Source organism: Corvus cornix, chromosome 7, assembly GCF_000738735.6.
Source record: "Corvus cornix cornix isolate S_Up_H32 chromosome 7, ASM73873v5, whole genome shotgun sequence".
NCBI lineage: Eukaryota > Metazoa > Chordata > Aves > Passeriformes > Corvidae > Corvus > Corvus cornix.
In genome coordinates, this window is record NC_046337.1 from 14,582,103 (window position 1) to 14,603,332 (window position 21,230).

General features: G+C 44.1%; 1 protein-coding gene across 6 annotated transcripts in view; it reads left to right on the top strand.

Annotated features, from left to right (window-relative positions):
- Positions 1-9,034: 9,034 nt before the first annotated feature.
- The window catches only part of SMARCAL1 (SWI/SNF related, matrix associated, actin dependent regulator of chromatin, subfamily a like 1), a 37,696-nt gene continuing 25,500 nt past the window's right edge, over positions 9,035-21,230 (top strand). Inside the window, exons 1-7 of one of the 6 annotated variants that reach the window (XM_039555264.1) lie at positions 9,035-9,111; positions 9,940-10,903; positions 11,598-11,648; positions 14,223-14,483; positions 15,675-15,725; positions 19,723-19,903; positions 20,851-21,001. In XM_039555264.1, coding sequence (XP_039411198.1) covers positions 10,030-10,903; positions 11,598-11,648; positions 14,223-14,483; positions 15,675-15,725; positions 19,723-19,903; positions 20,851-21,001 — 1,569 coding nt within the window. In that variant the 5' untranslated portion in view covers positions 9,035-9,111; positions 9,940-10,029. Of the gene's footprint in view, positions 9,182-9,337; positions 9,580-9,939; positions 10,904-11,597; positions 11,649-14,222; positions 14,484-15,674; positions 15,726-19,722; positions 19,904-20,850; positions 21,002-21,230 lie in introns of those variants that run through there. The other 5 variants (XM_039555262.1, XM_010406966.4, XM_010406967.4 and 2 more) reach the window with 5 other exon arrangements.

Here is a 21,230-nt window from a genome sequence, read left to right on the forward strand (position 1 = left end):
TACTTTACTCTGATCCAAGATGGCTCTGAATCATCAACTAGAGCAGGGTCCAGTGGCTGTGTTAATTTTCCCACATATTAAATCATTTAGACAATCTCCATCTAGAGTATTTACCTTTTTCGGCAATCCTGTTTTCTCTTCTAGGAACTGAGCCTCAAGAACTCATGACCCACCAGGTATTTGCAGGGTGGCATGCATTCAAAATGCACTTCTTTTATAGCAGTGGTGTTATCATATAGGGAGCTTGTTCTTGGAATGAGCATTACTTAGGAATTGTCAATACTTTAATCTGATTTATACAAGCTGTATTCTCCCTCTCTCTCCCTCTTTCCTCAAATAAATGCTAATAAGTTCTCAACCTGGACAAATCCCAGGTAGTGGGATTAGTACCTGGAAATATATCAGCTTTGTTGCTGAAATAGGGGATGAAGCAAGGACAACTGAAAATGTTTTTCCCAGTTGTTTTTAATTCACCTTGCACATAGCTTGGTGCCTGTCTGAAGTATGACTGCCCTACAGGAATACACTTCAATTCTTATACTACTGTGTGCCAATTAACTAATTAATGAAAGTGTGGAAAATCTATAAAAAAAAGTTTGTTGCATCCACACGGAACAATAATACTGCAAGGTGTCATGCCCATGAATAAAACCTGACAGCATCTGCAAATTCAGAGGGAACTACCTGTTCTGATGTTAAGAGATCAAGTTCAGGCGCTGATCACAAGATTTTCAAGACCTGGTCTTTAACATGCCTGTGGACTGGAAAGTATTTGCAGGGCACACGGGGGTTAGTCTTTGTCCTCCAGGACTCAGTTGTCACTTTACAACCATATGATGCATTAGATGTTGCAGGACATGAATGTTACTGCTTTTAGCCTCAAATTCTGTAAGCATGATATTGTGCCGTGATGCAATCTCAGTCAGCATCTTGATTTGATTTGTGCATTGCCTCACAATTCGCTCCAGGAGGGATTAGGGTCCAATTCTGCAAACAGCTCTGCAAATGAGAAAAGTCATCCCCACCATTGGAACAGACCTGGACTTCTAGCAGCTTTCTCTGAGCATGGAGCAGCATCCCCCATCCTGGCAAAATTACATGGAAATGGTGGCCATTTCCAAACTTCACTTGACCTCAGAGGCAGTGCTTGATTTCTCTGTGTTACAGTGAATCCAGATGGATGACAGGGAAAGAATCAAGGGACTTGCTGTAAACCCAGCTGCTGCTTCTGAGCTTGGATTTTCCAGGTCAATACATTTCAATTTTTTTTCCACCGAAAGAGAGAAGAGAAAACCTCACTCTTCCACACTCAGTCTTAAATCAGGCTCCTGTAAGATAATCTTAAAAGGAATTTCTTGCCTGTTAAAAGAGGAGACCCACTCCCAACCCACACTTCTGCACTGTCTTTGATTCAATAAACTCAGTATTTGTACTGTCGCTCTATGTGTGCACCCTTGCATGACAAAGAGATCCAATCAGACAACTCTTGCACTTTTCTCCTTTCTATGGAGCAACTTCTGAATATGAAAAATGGAAAATGTCAAATAGACCATCAGAAATAACTGTTGTTAAAACATATGATCAGCAAGGGAAATGTATTGCCTCAATATATCATCTAGGATCAAAATGTGCATTTTATAGTAGACAGCTATATGATAATCACATGGTCTGTCACTTAAAACATGAGTTTGATCCCTGGAACAGACAAAAGAAAGGATTCAGTGGACAGCCATGCTGAATGGGACAAGTAGTTCCTTTATTCTTGTATAATTAAGCTAATTCTCCTCATCTGTTAGTGTTGTCATTCTTATGCTTTGTAATCCTTTTACTGGACATAAATATCCCAAACAACTGTAGTTTCTTGGGTCCCAGAAGTTGAGCTTAGACTTTTGCAATTCTCAAACCAGGTCATGAGCAAACTTTCTGTGGATCCTTCATATACCTTTCTCAGAGTTAGGCAAGAAGCAGGGTGTTACACAAAACATCAAATGAGAGCTTGTAGTTGAATTTAGACATATTTGACTACATGACAAACACTAAATTTGTTAGTTATTGTACAATGTGTAACATCTATGTTTATTTATAGCCCCACTGAGGAAAGTACAACTTTGTTCTACTCACCTGTGAAGAACCCTGCATACCTGTGCCACCACAGGAATAAAAAAATATTAATTGCACTACCAGTCCATTGAGCTATTCATGCCACTCCTTCTCCCCCACCACCCTGTATTAAGCCTTTTAAAGCCAAAAGTGGTGTAAATCTTTCTAAACACCAGAGGACCATTTTGCTAAAACACTATCCATCTTAACAGCATGTCAGATTTCTGAATGGGAATGACTTCTTTGGTGGGAACAGGCCTATAACTTATACTGCTTCTCATTTCCTGAAGCACTGGAATTGTGCTGCTCCCTAATGTTATTTTATTAAGATGCAATTTGTCATCATATTGCTGAAAACAAGATAAAATGCTGGCTAATTAAATTCCTTATTTAACTTGATGAGCATCTGCTTTCTGTAGTCACTTTTTTTTTAAACAGAACCTTTATGGCTGCTTCTGAGGATCTGGCTATTACAATTTTTACTATGATCAGAAAGGGGAAATGCCCTCCCTAAACAAAGCACATGTGCTCCCATTGCCTGTGACCCTTGTTGTTTATAATAGGAAACGTATGGGCAGATTGCAGCAGTACCTCACAAGTACACTGCCCTGACACTTCAAGAGCACTCCCTGTTGTGGAATAATTGCTATCCCATGGAGCCCAGTGGAAGTCACTGAGACAAGCTGGTAGCAAAATACTGCAGCTGATAGCAAGTGTTTTCTAGATCAGGCTGCTATACAAAATATAATAAACAAATCACCTTGTGACTTCCCCCTTCTGTAGCAGATGAGACTCCCAACACAAAGGAAAATCTTCTCTGTTCAAGGAGCAGGCTTAACAATCTTAAGCACACACTTCAAGTTGAGCATGTGCTTAAGAGTGCTGTTTGTCAAGGCCAGATTCTGGCTCACTTTCCAAGAACTGCATTCACAGAGGTTTCTAAGATCAGAGCAACATTCCTGCATCATTGGTTGAGTGAAGACTGGGGTAGAAGAGTTCTCTGCTGAGTCCACATTCCTGACTTAAGCAGTGGTCTTACGTTGCTCCCATCTAAGTCACAGCAGATGATGGCAAACAATTTTATCAGAACCCACTGTAAGCTCAGGGCTTTTAGGAAAGTCTTGAGCATGCCACAGGTCTGGGTTTGTCTCTTGGAAGACCCTTTGGTATCAGACCTTGCACCCCACAGAACTCCAGAGGTACTTTGCCAACTCCTTTTGGTCTGGAGTATGCTTTGAGATCCTTCAAGGAAAGATGCTGCTCCTGTGAAAGGGCAAAGGACCATTAATATTACATTGGTGTAATACCACACCACTGACCTCTGATTCTACTGCTTAAAGGGTATCTCCATATCTCTGGGTCCCTCATGCTCCAGGAGGAGAAATGGCAGAGAACTGTGGCTAGCTTTAACAAATAGGATCTCAAAACTTGGCTTCATATAAATACTAAGGCCATAGGATTAGCTGCTTATTCTGAGCTTGAAAACCAGGCCAATAATTTAAGCTCCAGAATAGAACTAGGAATGCAACTTTGGTTTGTTTAACCTCATTTCCTAAAGAAATAAAGTTTATGCAGTTGAATTGTCTCTGTGTGCACACAAGCCTTTCCTTCTAACTTTGGACCCTTCTACCAGTTCAACTGTGTTTCACAAAGTTCTGTTGAGCATCTGAACAAAAAATCCCAACCAGTTGTGTAGAGCAGAGGGGTGTGCTCTGCCCTGATCTTAAGCAAAAGATCCTGGAGAGTCCACATTGCCAGTGCCCTCACCCCAGCTGGATCACAGCTCACATTGTGTTAAATGCTGGCAACACAGGAGCTTTGGAAACACTGTTTGAATCTCAATGTAGGATGTGGGGGTTTTTCTCTTATAAATCTTTGTTCTGGGTGACAGTGAGCTGCCCCCCACACCTGGGCTGCATCACACAAAATATCACGAGTACACTGAGCTTTGCAGCAGCTCTGTGAGTGAGGCAGTGGCCTGGCAGCGAAGCGTGGGCCATGTGCTGTGCAGACCATTGCTCTGGACTGGAACTGTGGAGAGGAATCCAGCCAAGAAGGACAGAAGGCAGAAAAGAGACCCTGCAATCTGTTGGAGGGGTTGTACTATAAACAAGAGCAGGAAGGCTTCAGCATGCCAGGGAAGAACAAGCTGTGTAGATAAAAGAGGCTGCTTCAAAAGAATGGAGGGTGACTAATTTTTCTTGCACTGGGTGTCCAAAAAGCCAAAAAGAAGTGGTCTTCACTGAGCTGGCAGTCAGAGGAGGGGAGCGACTTTCTCATGCTAGAAAAACTCACAGAAAAGCCTCTGCAGATGCTCTTTTATCAGAGTTTCAAGGACAGCAGGACTCAGCAAATTCTAAATTTTGTCTTTGGTCCTACAAAGATGCTCAGGGAAAGGGCCTGAGCTGTCAAACGGGCCAGCAGGCCATGGTTCTTGATGTGCCTCAATGGCAGAGAGAAAGTAGAGGGGATTAACTGTTGACTAAGAAAAGAAATCCAGGGAATGGTAGGGGATGCAGGATCAGCATCTCCCCAAACCCAAGCACATCCTGGCCCTCCAAGCCCAGGGCTTGAGTTCCCCATTAGGCAGCTTAGACCTCCTTGAGGATCCCAAACCAGAGCAGAGGAAGCACAACCCCATAGCCTACACAGGACAGGTCCTGTAATATGTATTCAGGTCAGACCCCAGCAGCCCAAAAGAAAGGTTTCTCCAACTAGAAGAAGCTCTGACAGTCCAGAAGCCTTTCTCTGACTCTCCTGCACCACAACCTTCTCTTAAAAGCTGACCTGTATATCCCTAGTCCAACCACTGGACTGGTCTTAGCTGGATAGGAACTGATAAGGCTCATGAACATGGGATTAATTTATTTTAGAAGGTGCAACTAGAAGTTCTCCACAGTCAAAGACTGGTGCATTTGGGCACTGGTTATGGTGTGTCTGAGCTCGGTGTGGGCTACCAAAACGCTCCCAGAAGCTGGGGCATCTCAGGACCCTTAGCCTGGGCTGATTTCCTCTGTTGGATACACACAGCAGCCCTGCATGCAATTCAGCCCCAGCAGAGAGTGCAGGCTGGCCACACATCCAGGAGGAAGGAAGCCAGCTCTGTTCATGTGGACAACCACCAAGGTGTGTTGGCAAGGTGGTGAAATGGGACAAATATAGTCAATATGACAGTAGTAGGACCTCTAAAGAGCAGTTCAAGACCCCTCAAAGGATAATCCATGAGATTCCAGAATGGCTCTGGAGTTTTGGGTGACTCATAATTCAATATTAGCTGCTGCTCATATAAGATGTACAACACAGGCAGTTCTGCCTTATTTGGAGCGAGCAGTCATCCAGCCCAGTCCATGAGAGGCTATTTAGAGCATGATCCAAATGATGGAAAGATCCTGGTAAGAACAGCTTTGAGAATCCCATTTTCTTAATTTTTTTCACTGATGGGAGCATTTCTTCGGAAGGGGGGAACCATTTCCTCTGCAGCAGAGCTGGGGTGTGCTGTCCCTCCCACTCCTCCCAGGATATTCACTCTGCATCTCTGCCCCCTGACCCAGTATGTGGAGGGTGAGTCCAAGCCACTGCTGGAAGCATGTTGTGACTGAAAGGACACCTGGAGTGCACCAGCAAACTGCTTGCAAGCAGCCTCTCATTTTGTAGGTCTGTTCTCTGCATGGCCGGGCTGTTCCTTGTGTCTTGCTGAACTTGTGCCATATGGAGCAAATGCTTCAATGTCTGTCTATGTCTGTCTGACTGTGCAACTCAAGATCTCCCTGCAAACAATGCTCTGCTCTCAACATTTTCATCAGCTGGGGACAGTCCCCGGATGGGGTTTTTCTCTGCTCTTCCCAAGTTGTTTTATTTTTTCCCCCACAAGATCTCCCAAAGCATAAGGAGCCATTGCCAGACACCTGGAACTGGATAGCTGCTGGCAGGGAGAAGGTGTCTGGAAACAGTTGGGGGGCTATGCTCTGCATGTTCCCTTTCTCTCTTGTCCATATGTGACACTGGGATCTGGTTTAGCTCTGGGCAGTAAAAAGTGCAACAAGAAAGAGAGAAAAAAGGGCAAAGGCGGAAGATCTGGACAGAGACCATGGGGCTGTGCATCCTTTCCTAGCAAACCCACTCTGCAGCAAGAGGGCCTGGAACATGCAAAAAGGTTTGATTTTTTTGCTTGAGAGAAGCTGGGACAAAACCCCGGACCCAGACGTCTCCTTAGCTTGTGGTTTCCTTTAAAAGTGGTGTGTCTGCAAGTGCCTGTGTGCATGTGGTGCGCTCACGTCTGTGTGTGATTCCCAGGTGAGGAACAGCACTCCCAGGGTTGTGGTGTGTGTTGAGTTGCACCTCGCTCTTCCTGCCTGCCTTGTCTTTCTTGAGCTGACAAGCTGCTGACTAATGGCAGTCACTGCGACTTAATCAGGAAGCAATTTAATGATAACCTTTTCTAATTAACCAGCAGAGGGAAGAATGAATAAACTGTGAAACAGCCAGCTGGCTTCAGTGTCCCGAGCCAAAGGGCCAGTCAGGTGGGAGAAAATTGTATTTGGGGACAGGGATGGCAGCTCTGGGCCTGCCACTGGGCAGGGTAGTAAAATTCTGAGATGGGAGGGGGTTATGGTGCTCCCCAGGGCAGTTACTCCTCAATTACTGCTCTAGTCACACACATGGTAAACATGACTGTTCAGGAAGGGCATCTCGATGTGTATAACCAAGCCCCATGTAAAACTAAAACCCTGGGAGGCCCTTTTATTTTAACTGATGCAAATATGAGTAATCACCTTATTTTGAAGATGTTCACAAAATCATAAACCAGCCCAGACTGGAAAGCACCTCGAAAGACCATCCTACCCTTTGTGGGAAACGGTGCCTAGATGAGGTTTTATCTATCACCCTGTCCAATTGGATCTTAAAAACCTTCAGTGATGGAGACCCCACTATGTCCCTGGGGAGGTTATTTCAATGATTGATTGTTATCAATGTAAAAAATTTCTTTCTCATATCAAGATGAAACCTCTTCCAGTGTAATTTGTTGAACAGCGTGGGACCCAGTGTTGTTCCCTGAAGGACAGCACTTGTGACAGGCTGCCAGCCTGCATAAAACCCATTGATTGCTGCCTTCTGCTGTGGCCTGGGAGCCAATTTCCTACTCATCTCACAGATCCCCCCTCCAGTCTATCTGGTCAACTCCTCCAGGAGGAGGCTATGGGAAACATGGTCAAATATTTTGCTGAAGTCGAGGTTAACAACCTCCACTACTCTCCCCATGTAGATAAAAAAATGTCATTTTACTGCAGAAGGTGATCAGGTTAATCTGCCATGACTTGCCTCTAGTAAATCTGTGCTGGCTTTCCCAATCACCTGCTTCATTTGCTTTGTGATAGTTTCTTGGAAGACTGTATGACTTTCCAAGGGCCTGGAGTAATACTAATGGGCCCATAGTTTCCTGTGTCCTCTTTTGTAGTCTGCTTGTAGAAAGCCCCGACATCTGTCCTCTTCCAGCCTCCAGGCACACCCCCTCATCTGTCTGGTCACTAGTAGTGTCCCCAGGGATCAGTGCTGGGCCCAGTCCTGTTTACTGGCAATCTGGATGAGAGGATCAAGTCTACCATTAGCAAATTTGTGGACAACACCAAGTTGGGTTGGATTGTCGCTCTGCGGAGGAACTTGGACAGGCTGGATGAATGGGCTGAGACCAGGGTATGAGATTCAACATGACCAAGTGCCAGGCCCTGCACTTCAGCCACAACAACCCCAGGCAGCACTACAGGATGGGGGCAGAGTGGCTGGGAAGCGGCCCAGTGGAAAAGGACCTGGAGGTGCTGGTTGGCAGCAGCTGAATGTGGGCCAGTGTGTGCCCATGTGGCCAAGAAGGCCAGTGGCATCCTGGCCTGGATCACCAACAGTGTGTCCAGCAGGACCAGGACAGTGATTGTCCCCCTGTACTCAGCACTGGTGAGGGCACATCTTGAGTGCTGTGTCCATTTCTGGGCCCCTCAACTCAGGAAAGTCATTGAGGTGTTGGAGTGAGTCCAGAGAAGGGCAACGGAGCTGGTGAAGGGTCTGGAGCACACGTCCTGTGAGGAGCAGCTGAGGGAGCTGGGGGTGTTCAGCCTGGAGAAAAGGAGGCTCAGGGGAGACCTTATCACTCTCTACAACTATATGAAGGGAGATTGTAGCTTGTGGAGGTAGGCTCTTCTTCCAGGCAACCAAGAACAAGATGAGAGGACACAGCCTCAAGCTGCACCAGGGGAAGTTTAGGTGGGACATCAGGAGGAAATTCTTCACAGAAAGGGTGATTAGACATTGGAATGGGCTGTCCAGGGAGGTGGTGGAGTCACCATCCCTGGAGGCACTTAAGGAAAGACTGGACGTGGCACTCAGTGCCATGGTGTGGTTGACAGGGTGGTGTTTGGTCATAGGTTGGATTTGATGATCTCAGAGGTCTTTTCCAGCCTAATAGATTCTGTGGTTCTGTAATCTCCACCGATATTCAAAAATGACAGAGAACAGCCTTGCACCAATGCCAGCTTCTGCTCTTAACCCCCGGGGGCAGACTCCTTCCTCACATCTGACAAGCACTGTCACCCTTTCTCAAACATCAGCTCCACTGCTTACTCCCCGCTCAGTCACCATTGAGGAACCACACACATTGGCGTGCCAGGCCCACACACCAGGAGCAGCCAGCGAGGGTGTCCGCCCCGGCCGTACAGCGCTGGGTGCTGGCTAGGGCCAGGCTTGAGCCTGGAGCCGACAGCAGAGTCCTGGCACCGCGTACGGAGCCCGAGCGGGTGCCGGGGGCGTCCCCCGTATCGCGGCTCCCTCCACAGGACGCCGCGGCCCCAGCGCCCCCGAGATGGCGCCGCGACCGGAAGACTACATTTCCCAACGCCCCGCGCGCCCCGCTCTTATCTCCCGGCGTGCTACGGCCTCCCGGCCGCTCCGTGCCGCCAGGCGGTGGCGCAGGGCGTGCTGGGAGCTGTAGTTCCTCGACGGCATTCCGGGCCGTGCCTGCCGGCGGTGAGCGGGCGGCGGAGCCCCCGGGGCGGGCGGGGAACAGGGTCTGATCTCCGGGACCCCGGGGTGGCAGGTGGTCACTGGCGGCGGCGGTAGGGGGGCCCGAGGGACAAGGGTGGGCCGAGACCTCCGTGGAGTTTGGGACAGGAGTCTGTCCGCCACATGGAGGAGGAGGGGGCAGGGGGTGAGGCTCACCGCTCGCAGGGAGGTGAGGAACGGAGGGCGGGCAGCCCCCAGGACGTGGGGCAGCGAGCGGATGGAGCGAGGCGGGATCCTGGGAGATGTGATGGGAGCCAGGTCCTCGCTTCTACCTGAAGATGTGTGACCTGCGAGTGGAGCTTTCTCAGGAGGAGCTGACTGTGCCCTGTGCGGTTCAGCGTGTATCTACCACGCTCTGTGAGATACCCAGGAGCCGAAGGTGAACAGGGAAGAGGGCATCGTCCCGTCTTTGATAATAGGTACCCGAAGTAGGTAGGATACACTTCCACCAAAGACTGTGCAGAGATGTATTGCTGTGCCTTTGCAGGGCTGGCTCTGCAGTGCAGGGTGTCCCCGTGCTTTACTGTTTTATTAGTTCTGCTCGGATTTGCAGAGAAGAGTACTCAGAACTGCAGTGGAATAGGAGTTTTCTCCTTTTTCCATATGTTTTATCTATGCAGGACTGGCATGCGAGGCCTCATCAACATCTGTCACTATCTACTTGCTGATAATGGCTCAGCATTGGTGTGACAGCTTTGCTGTACTACTAAATTTGTGTAGGATCAGTTACAGTAATTCTCAATCACTTAAAATGCTAACTTATCAATACAATAATAATTTTTTTTTTTGTAGACTGGCCTCCCTTCCTCTAAAGAAGCAGGTGCCTCTGTGATTAATTCCCAATGTAGTTCTGGTACAGTTTTATTGTTGAAATTGTTGAAGATGTCATCAGGCCTTACAGAGGAGCAAAAGAGAAGGATTGAAGAGAATCGCCGGCTAGCTTTGGCTAGGAGAGCAGAGAGGCTGGCAGCCCAGAGAGCTGGGCATGTGGGCATCGCTGCACCTCCGCAGAAAGAACAGAGCCTGGGCAATCCGGGAAACTCGAGGGAAGAAAATAATCATGTCAGGGTCACCAGCCAGCACCGACAGAATGCAAACAGTCCTGTGGAGCAGAAGAGCTGTCTCCAGAAAGGCTGTAACCATTACACAGCAAACCAACAGATGGCTGGCTCACACAGAGAGCAGCAAAAGAGTTATTCAGAGGACTCAGAACAAGCAAGTGGCCTTAAGCAGTTCCCTGCAACGATCTCAAATTCTCTGAATTATTCCCATAAACATTACTTGGAAGCTGGTAGTCAGGAACATGGACAACACACTTCAATTAATCTTGGAACATTCCAGCAGCCCAAATGCTACCCAAATGCTTTCAAAAACCCCACAGGACCACCTCATCCAAGATTAATTGATAGCAGGCACCCTGATGGTAGTAAAGATTTACAAACTCAGAACAAATCTGCCATCAAATATGTTTCACCACCAAGCAGCGCCGCCCTGAGTGATTCAGAAATGCTGGTAAACACAAACAGACTGACAGAAAGTGCAGGGGGAGGTTTTGTCTCTCAGGCTGCTGGTAGGATGCAGAAGCTGACCAGCTCTGCTGGTTTGGGCTCTTCCTTTGAAGCTGCCTCGCACAAGAAAGCAAATAATGTTACAAAAGGAAAATGTGTGAAACACGGGGAAGACCGATTCCAGGTCGAAATAGGGTATAATGCTGAACTTATTGCTGTGTTTAAGAAGGTACCAAGCAAAGCCTATGGTAAGAATTGTTTGTTTGCTGTTATCTCTCTTTTACATTGGATTCAAGTTCCGGCATCTGCTGCTATTGTAGTTGCTGCTTGCTCTTACCAGTGTTCTATTGCTGGGGTGGAATATATGGTATTAATGGAGGATTAAAGAAGTAAATACAGATTAAATTGGATAGAAATTCTGGACATAAATAGCTTGAGCTTGGATTTAGAAGAGAAGTCAGAAGCCTAGCTTTATGAATGGTGCTCTGAGAAGTTTAGTGGCAGCAGCTGGTCAGAGTCTTTTGGAAGTGAAGGAAGCAAAGTTATTCATAAATTGGGATGTGAAAATGGGTTACTTCAGCTATAGTTCAGAGTTATGAGCTGATTCTGTTTACTGGGTTACAGAGAACAGTGGAATCTCCCCCTTTTGTCTTGCTTCTGATCTTTTACCCCTACCTTTATTTGTTGTATTTTATTTTTGTTTTCCCCCATGTGTTGCTGGTCCCTGTGAATGGCTGTTGCATTCTTCTTGTCTATATTCCTCACGGCTTTTTTTTAGTGTCATGTTGCTGTAAACTTGGTCATAACTGTTTTTCAGATGTGTGGCAAAAAGTTTGCATGAGTAGATTGAATACTTTTACCTCGCATGAACATTTAACACCAGCACTTTTTTTCTGCCCCAAATGATTCATATTCTGCCCTATTACTCTTGCCCTACTTTAGATCCTGCTATGAAAAAATGGAATTTCAGCATGGAAGATTACAGCAGTCTCTGTAAGTAAATGTTGAATGACAAAAAACAAGTGGAATCTTGACACCTCCTCCTTCCCCTGCTTTCCATAGTTATTGTTTAGTTTTGTTAGTGTCTTGAGTAAGCAGTGCTACTCAAAGATAATGCCCATCTTTTAGGCATCTAGCTCATAACATTTCTCTGATACTTTTAGTTGATTAGAAATAATTTAATTTTTTATGTAATCTAAATACGAAACACAGGTTACACTTTCTCTGCCATTGAATTTTTCAGCAACCAACAAGATCATAGGAAAATTATCTGCTGTTCTGGTACTTGTTTTGAATTTGTTTTGAAAACTAAGTGTGTTGCTGTGGCTAATGCTTAATTTCTGGGTCCATTCATGTATTTTATTTTTAAGTAGCTCTTACTTAAACACTTTTATTGTTAATTTTGTCTGTCAGAAAAGGATGAAGGGTAATTCTCCAGGGTTTTGAGTGAGACTGAAAATTGATTTGCCTTTTTTTTTGGTATAACAAGGGTGGGTTTATCTTTTTTCTTTTTTCCTCTCCTGTCATTTTGTTCTGGAAAGATTGAGAAATGATAGCGGCAAACACTTCAGGTAAGCTTTTCAAAAGCACACTGTATTGAAGTGAGTGATAAATCACTATTGATTTCAGTGGGAACAGAATTAGGCCTGTGTTGAGCACTTTAAAAAACCACAGTTTGAGTGCTGGTATTTTAGCTTCCCATGTGGGTTGCCACACATTTATAATTTAAATGCTGTTGGCTTGCTTGAAGTGTATCAAGTACAGATGAGAGCAGAGTTTCTGTACCAAGGAGCTTGCAAATGAAGAGAATGGTTTTTAGAAATCAGGCATTTTTCTTTAAAGCTATCAAATATATGAGTACTCTGTGGAAAGTTCCTGTTTACAAGTGAAGACAATATGTGACCAACATTAGCCAATGAAATTGGGGCAAAATAGCCTAAGAAAAGGGAACTGACTTAAAAGGGCCTTGAAAGTATAAAAGTGAAAGTGTAAAACAATTATTTTAAAAGTTCCCACTTGTAATTTAGTTCTTCTGAATAATGTGTTCCTGTATCACCATTTTTTTCTTTGTACTATTAATTAAACATGCAGTCAAACTTAAAAATAAATGTTGAAATGAAGGAGTAAAATATGCTTTTTTCCCCCCTAATTTCTTTCAGTATTAGTCATAGAGGTGAGACCTAACTACACAGTGCTAAACCAGTAACATCTAAAATCTTTTGCTTGGTTCATGGGGAGGAGAAAGTCTAAACTGGTGGTTGCCTATTCCTCTAATGTAAAAATTATTTTCAGTGGGTGCTCTTAAACTTTTATTTGGAGTAGAAATCTCAAATGGTTGTATTTGTTCAGGAAGTCACTTATTTTAAAATAATGTTGGGTAAAATCCAAATGGTTTATTTATTAATTGATTAGGAAGAAATTATCTGAATTTCTTTCTCCATTTTCACATCTTGACCACTGAACTTAAAGCTTGTACTTTTTTGTTGCGGATCAGTTTTCTGGACTACTTAAAAAGAAGCAGAGTGGATCATGATGTGCAGCTCATGCTCAAAGGACTAGATTCACCTGGATTTATTCTAAACAGCTCCTGGAGAGGGGAAGTTGCCTCTCCACAAGTACTTGGAGAAAGAGTGTGCTTAATGGTCCCCTGCTTTTGAGTCTAATGGACTCTGGAGATGTTCATGAATCTTTGTGTTACTGTAGTATCTGTGAGGTGGAGGCTTGGGGGCAAACTTCACTACTTTGGTGCTGTAAAAAATATAAGAAATAGTACTTCAGTTGTAGTAGTAAAGACAACACATGGGTATAGACTGGCAGAGAAACACAGGGATAAGTGGCATGTTTATTACTGTGGATAGCTGTATTCTCAGGCTGACATCTGTAAAATACTGTGTCCCTCCTCTCTCCCTGCCCTGGCATTGTGACTGAGGTGATTGCTTGTGATGGGTAAGACAGGAGTGCAGATGGCTGGGCGGAAGCGCAAGTCTGTGAGACATGGAATAAAGGGTAATGAACTTAAATTGTAACAAAAGAGATTTAGGAATTTGGACTAGATTCCTTCCTACAGCACTGTGAGTACACAGCATTCCTCCTAGATGGTCATCTATCAGACACTGACACGAGGCAGGAGGCAGATATTTTTAAATCTTTCTCCTTTGCTGTTTACAGAAGCACCCTCCCATCTTTTCAGACACATGCTATTGATCACCATGCTCCGTCCCTGTGATTTTCTGAGTGAAAGCACTGTATGGCTGTGTGCAATTTGCTGCTAAATGTACTTCTGCAGATTGCTTGCCCTGGCCTAGGGAGCCACATTTTAGGATTGCTGACAGAGAAGGAGCTTAGTGCAATCACAGTGCTGGACAGGTCCTTGTTCACTTACTGACACGTGTTCCCTTTGCCCCTGCTGTATTCTCTGTGGAAAATCCCACCAACCTGCTCCTCCAGGCCATTGCTCTCTCTATTCTTTGTCCCTGTGAATGAAAGCAGGGAATCATCATTCCTTTTAAACTTGTGTGTGTTCTTTGTTATTAATTCTTTTCCATATCTCTATGCTTTTCTCTGTAGTGAAAGCAGCAAATCAACTTTCATCAGTAATTCTGGCACCACTGGAAGGAGAAAATGCAGTTGGCTTGGCATCAGGCTCTCATTCTGTTGGCAGTGGGGTTGATGTGAAATCCCTCTTGAAGATGTGTAAGAACTGGAAGAAACCCTCAGCCCTTGTCAAAGGGAAGTGTGTTCTTATCTCTCGCTTACGATTTGAGGTTGATATTGGGTATTCTGCAGAAGTGATTGGAGTGTTCAAACAGATGGATTCCAGAAATTATGGTGAGTCTCCTGCTGTGTCTGCTTTCTAATAATGACCTTGTTGGGACTGCTCTTGCTTCAGAGAAGAGAGGTGGTGAGAGTACATCCCTCTGAAAGAGCAGAAGAGAATGTGCTTTGGTGAAGATTTTAAAAGACCTTGTAGTTCTAGTTTAGTGTTGTATCTGTGTCCAGCACTTTATCCCATGGCAGAACATGCCCTCTTCTGGGCCTGTTAGCCAAGGTGATATTTCAGATCTCAGCACGATCACACTTACTATTGAGGTGGGACGTGCTGATAATTTGCCAGCAGTATGGAGACCATGCAAAGTTCTTGTCTTTATTGTCAAATGCAGCTGGACATTCTCTTACTTCTGCTTTATTGTGGTGTATAGTGGCTACAACTGTCTGAGCAGATTTAATTTACCAGGAGTTTTACCAATTTTTTCAAGGCAAGTGTAATTGTAGAGCACTTTTTATGTTGGCATTCAGGTTTCAATGGTAAATATAATTTCTTTTCCACTTGTCATTTGTGAAATGAGACCTAGAGTGATGAGATGACATGCACGGTGTCACAGAAGGTCAGTGACAGCATAAGGAAGAAATTCTGGAGCTCTAGTTCTTTGGGCAGGGCCCCACCTGGCTCACTGTGTCTTCACCTGACTGAATTCAGTCTTCTTTCCCTGGATGTAGCACACAGGTGCTACCCAAGGATAAACCTGCCAGATAGGTCCGGCATTGCTGTTACATTTTGGATATTGATGAATTGGTGAATTTCCTCCTGTACTCTCCGGAGTTTTGACTCTGGGGTACAGAGGCACAACTGAAAGTGATTGTTTTACTGACTGAAGTCGAGAGTTAGTTGGTTCACAAACAGAAACCTTTGCAACAGTTTCTTCATGCTTTCTTGCAGTGAAGAGAAAGTGGTTGCCAAAATCCTTGAGCAGGTGGGTTCATTAAAAGGGCTGATCTTGGCTTGCTCTGGTGATACCACCATTTCTAGATGCGTGGTCATACTTTTAAATCGTCTCCAAACTGCTTAATGTGACAGCAAACAGAGGAGAATTGATTTTAATCAAGGTAACAATTCTTTTAAAGTGGTTCTCAAATGCAGAGGATATAGGTGGATAGACATGTTCTATGCAGAGAATAGGACAGAGAATTCAGTCTTTTTTTAGAAGAGACTTTTGACAGTGTCTGTTGTAACTATTGCAGATATGAATACCAGAAAGTGGAATTTCCTGCTGGAGGATTACCCCAAACTAAGTGAGTAGCTGTGTTTCTCCAGTGAGGGAGTTTGGGGGGGGGGGGCGGGAAATGAATTCTATGTTCATTTCTTCTTTATTTTCACTCTGGAAAGACAAGCTGCTAACAAACCATCAGGCCAGTGTCTTCCTGTTTTGTCAAACATTTACACTGTTTGCCAAGACTCAAAACTTTATTAATGTGTTACTTATGACAGTGCTATAGGGCCCCATTGGGAGGGCAACTTTAGATTTTGACAGATTCTGCGCTGAATTTCTGTACCATTTCTTAGAGCATGGGTGTATTTACTATCACAAAGCTATTTTTATTGCATATAATCTAAAGCATTGTTACTTGAACTATGGAGTTGCAGAAGAATGGATTCCTATCTTCCCACTTACAGATTTGAAGAGGTGGGCATGGTGGCTGCCAAGCCTACCTGTCCTTACAGAAATTTGTTTTAGATGTGTTCCCCTCAGTGCCAGCCCCCTTTTCCCCCTTTTGTGTGAATATAAATTCATAAACTGTCACAGCAAGCTTAGAAAACAAATATATATCAGGTAATTTTGCTTCTAATTTCTTAAGCAGTGTGCATGACGTTGTGCTAATTCATTTCACACATTTCAGCAAGTTTTGGTTTTCAGGTCAGAGCACTAGGTTTTCAAGTCAGATGATGACCTCTGTAACAACCAGATCACCCACAGTTACAGTTGGGTCCTGTCTAGCTGCTTTTGTTCAGCCTCATATGTTACTGCTGGTAATAATGGCTTTGCAGGCAGAACAGAACTATTACGTTTTTAAGTGGGTATGCGGCAGGTTAGAATTGGGGTTGCTTCCACAGATGAGTTGATTCTGAGGCAAACAAGAAGAGCTGGTTTCTCTTATGGAAGTATATAGATCTTCTTGAAGCAGAGGCATTTTTGAAGCTGAATTTCTTACTGTGCTGAAATGTTTTGGTGCTGTTTGGGGGCTTAAAAGAAAGATTAACAGGAAAAATCTTCTTAGGAGAGCATGATGTTTTTCCTGGCAGGTGGAATCTAAGCACATAGTGTTGGTACAGTTTTCATTTCTTGGTAGAAGTTGGTCAGCAGACTCAGAATCACAGAATGGGTAAGGCTGAAAGGGAGCACAGTGGATCATCTGGTCCAACCTCCCTGCTCAAGCAGGATTATCCCAGAGCACAAGGCCGAGGAGTGCACCCAGACGGTTCTAGAATATCTCCAGGGAGGCAACCCGTTCCAGTGCTCAGTCACTGCACAGTAAAGAAGTTCTTCCCCATGTTCAGGTGGAACTTCCTGTGCATCAGTTTCTGTCTGTTGCTTTTTGCCTTTATGCACCTGTGTAATGCTGCTGAAACTGTGACTTGCTGAACTGAAATGTAGAACTGTGTTTTGGTGTTTTGCTTTTTTTTTTAATAGATGCAACTTTGCAGTATAATCCAGTCTCTGCATCATGCTTGTAGCACATCTGCTTCTTAGGTTTTTATGTTTATTAAAGTTTAGAGTGCTTTGAGATGAACAGCATTACACAGGTCCTAAGTATTACAACTCTTATTTATCATCCCAGTCGGCATGCTGTGTTTGGCTTGGTGCTCATGTGAGGGTTTGTGGCTGTGGAATTTGGTTGGGCTAAGTTTCAGAAGGATAATAAGACAGGTGCTCTACACACATCCTTAGGTAGTGTGAGTGTTTCAGAGCTGAAATGCTGCTTCTCAGGGTAGTTTTTCTTCAGCATGGGCTCCTACTTCCATGGGATACCAGAATGTTTAATAATTGAGTAAGGGCATGCTTCTATGATGCATGTCTTAATAACATTAGTAATGGTTGTAGGATGGAAAGCCATGTGGTGGGGCGGTGTAGGAATGCCAGGTCTTGAAAACGAGTGTGTCATGGAGGAGACTGCTGTGAAACTGCAGGGTTGGAATGTTGACAGGCCCTGATTTTGGTGAGAGCTGATGATCGCTCACAGTTTGGTCAAAAGCCTTTTATACATGCAAAGGGCCTGACCCTTTAGCACGTGCCAGGCAGTCTGAGCAGATACATCACCTCCCAGTCTGTCATAGGCTCAGTCATGCTGGCTGGCAGTTGTACACATTACATGAGGTATTCAGAATACCACAGATTTGAGGAAAGGAAAAAAAAATCCATGAATCTTGCAGAGCGTAATTTGTGAGGGCATTTGAGGATTCTAGCACATGCCTTTTAGAAGAACAGCATTTGCTTTGTTGCCTGTTCATTTGCCTACATCAAAATAAAAAGAAGATAATTTAGAAAGGCTGGTTGCCATTTCCAGCAGAGAGATCTGTTAGCTGGGAACTGTTTGTAGAGGTTAATGTCTCTTTGCCTAGTTGCTCAGTCATCTTTATATAAAGGTCACTTCACTAAAAACTGTCTGTTGGATGAATCATGCTGGTGGCAGATATATCTTAATCACTCTCCCAGCTCATGTACAGAACAATAGCAACAGAATTATCAGTGAGCAAATTGTAGCAATTATGCGAACACATAGCTCGGTCTGTGAGTGTAATAACAAGCTTGTGCTGTTCTTTGGGTGGAGAGAGTCCCTGCTGTTGAAGAAGTATAAATTAAACTGGAGAGTTAATAAAGTTTGGTCATTGCCCAACCACAAGTGGAAATCTTTTCATATGTATATTTGTTGGAATTGCTTTCCGCCTTTATATGGCAGGGGTCCATCCTGCTGTTTTCCTCTTAGAGATAACTGAAACAAAAATACCTAACTGAATTCTGGTGCATTTACTGCTGGTATAGTGAGTTCTTATTTTAGCTGTTTTTCCAAGCAGGTTTTATTGTCTTCTGGGCTTCATATACGAACCGACTACTAAATAAAAAAAGGAAGTTGCTTCTTGCAATGAAAATCTGTGCACCTGCATTTGTGTTCCTAGTGTAGAGATGTCTTTCATTTCATAGTCACTGGGCAAAAATTATTAAATACGTTTTCCTGGTCACAGCTCACTGCGTGTTTTAAACCGGTGTTTATTTTCATAGAAATTAACTGTTGGATTAAAAAGAAATACTTTTATTTTTGGAGGGATGGGATGGAGAGGCTGCTGGAGGGGACTAAGATAAGGTTGTCCAGGAGGAGAATTGGCTAGATGCTGTGATTGCTACGATGCATGGGTTGAAAAGATGATGGCTTTGAGGTCTTGGCATAATGGATGCTGGGGATCCCTTTAGTCCAGCTGGGAAGGTAAAGTTGTGAGGCTCTGTGGGTGAAAGAACAGTAGTATTGAGGAACTGAAGTGACTGCCTGTGAGCTGGTTCTGGCCGGTAAGCTGCTTCTGTCCAGGAGAACAGCAGTGGCCACCAGCTGAGCAGGGAGGTGCTGTTGGTCCTGAAGGATGGCTGGCTGAGTGCTGCTGCTGGTGGTACGAGAACTGTTTCTCTGAGTCTTGAGGTCCTTCCTGTTTTCTTACCCAAATGTGGTAAACAAGGGTGGTAAAGTGGAGGCAGACCCCAACTGTGTGAATTTGGGGAACAGGAGGAGAAGAGAGTTTTCAAAATTGAAGATGAATTATATTCTTTCAGTAATTGTCTTGGGTCACTCCTGATGATTTCGGCACGGTGGAAACCTCAGAGTTACAGAATCCCAAGGTCAAGATAAAGATGCCCCTGCCTTCTAGGGTTCAGTAGTTCTTCTGTTCAAATCTGTACTTTCATCTCTGAGTAGAGTGTGCCCTAAACTGCCCTCAGCATGAATAATCCAGCTCCAGTTGGATTAGTAGCAATCACCTCTGAATGATGGCATCAGATTTTCAGTTTTTTTATAACCAAGTCTAAGTACGAGGAGAAGAGATGTGATTCATTGTGTGGTTCTGAAATAGGCTTTAGGGAAGAGGCCAGGTTAACACCTGTGCATGATGCCATGATTTCTGTGAGCTGTTTCAAGATAGGAAATGGTATGATATTGTTGATGAGGTTAAGGGTTGTGTCCTGACATCCATAATGGAAGCTGTGTGTATGTTGTCCCTTCAGATAATAAACTGCTCTGTTCTTTGCAGTGGAAGTGTTACTGAGCCTCGTGTCCGTAGAAGTGGAGCCACTGCCCGAAGCAGTAATTAGGACCTTTGCAGCTCATCTACAGAGGTCTCCATCACAGACAGACATTCCTGATGCTGACCTTTCAGTAGTGGACTCCAAAATTGTGACGAGCCTCATGCCCTTTCAGCGGGAAGGTGTGAAGTATGTCATTTTTGCATGCTGTTAAGAGCTAGTCCTTGTCTAGAATTGTGTAGTTTATATTGGTGCCCAGGTTGCCTTCTCCTCCATGAAGGGTTCTGCATTTCTCTAGAGTCTGGGTCTGTTATACTCTGGCACTCTGGGCTTTTGATTGTTTAGTATAGTATGGTTTGTTTGGGATTTTTTTTTTTAAATTTTTTTTTGGGGTGGATTTTTTTGAGTGACACATCTGTTTTATTTCTAGATAGAATTCATCATGAGTCAGGTGGAAAGTAGTATTTTTCTAGTCTAAAAAATTGTTCAAATGGTACATCTCTGATCTGCCTCTTGTGATTCAGTATGTACATAACTGTCATATGATTTTTTATTTTGTAAGGTAATTGGTTTTTTTTCCAAGAACATATCTTCTGTTGTTGTTGTTTCTTGAATATTAAATACACATGGAAACAGATGAGGAAATGGGACCCAGGCCCCAAAAGATTTAAAATTAGTAATTATATGTACAGATAAAAATTTAAATGTCCCTGTCCCCATCATATATGATCATTAGTTGTTGATTTCAATATGAAGTCCAGGACAGTCTGTACTTAATGGTCTTAAATTGCTATTGTTTTTAGTAATCATTTCTTAGCTCAGCCAGAATGAACTCTGGAACACAATGTGAGTAATATCATGGAAAGAATGTGCTTTAAATAACTGTAAGGTCTTGAGACTACTTCTCATAAGAAATCAAAGTCTCTAAGGACTGGGCTGAACCACTCTGTTCAGGAGCTTCCAAGCTTTGAGAGATTAGTGAGAGTTGCTCACTTGTATGAAGACTAAGGGAGACTGAAGAACCCAGATCACTTCCAGGTGATCCACATCAGAGGCTTGGTCATGACTTGTGTTCATCTTGGTTGCCAGATAGTAACCCATTTCCTGACTCTGCTTTCCCTCTCTATTTTCCCCAGTTTTGCAATTTCCAGAAACGGACGTTTGCTTCTTGCGGATGACATGGGCCTGGGCAAGACCATCCAGGCCATCTGCATTGCTGCCTATTACCAGCAGGAATGGCCCTTGCTGGTGGTCACTCCTTCTTCTGTGAGGTTTACATGGGCAGAGGTACCGTGAGCTTGGGCAAGTGCATGTGGTCAGTAAAGAGCCTGTGTGATGGTTAGACTGTATTGTGCTTCGCAAAAATTAAACTTCTAAATGTATTAAGTCAAAGAAACAGAAGATTGTGCTGATTTAGAAACTTGATGGTGGGAAATTGCTTGGCGTTGACTGTATGGTATATGTTTTTGGTTTTTTTATTGGCTGATTTTGTAGTCCAGCTGGTCTGTTGGGAAGA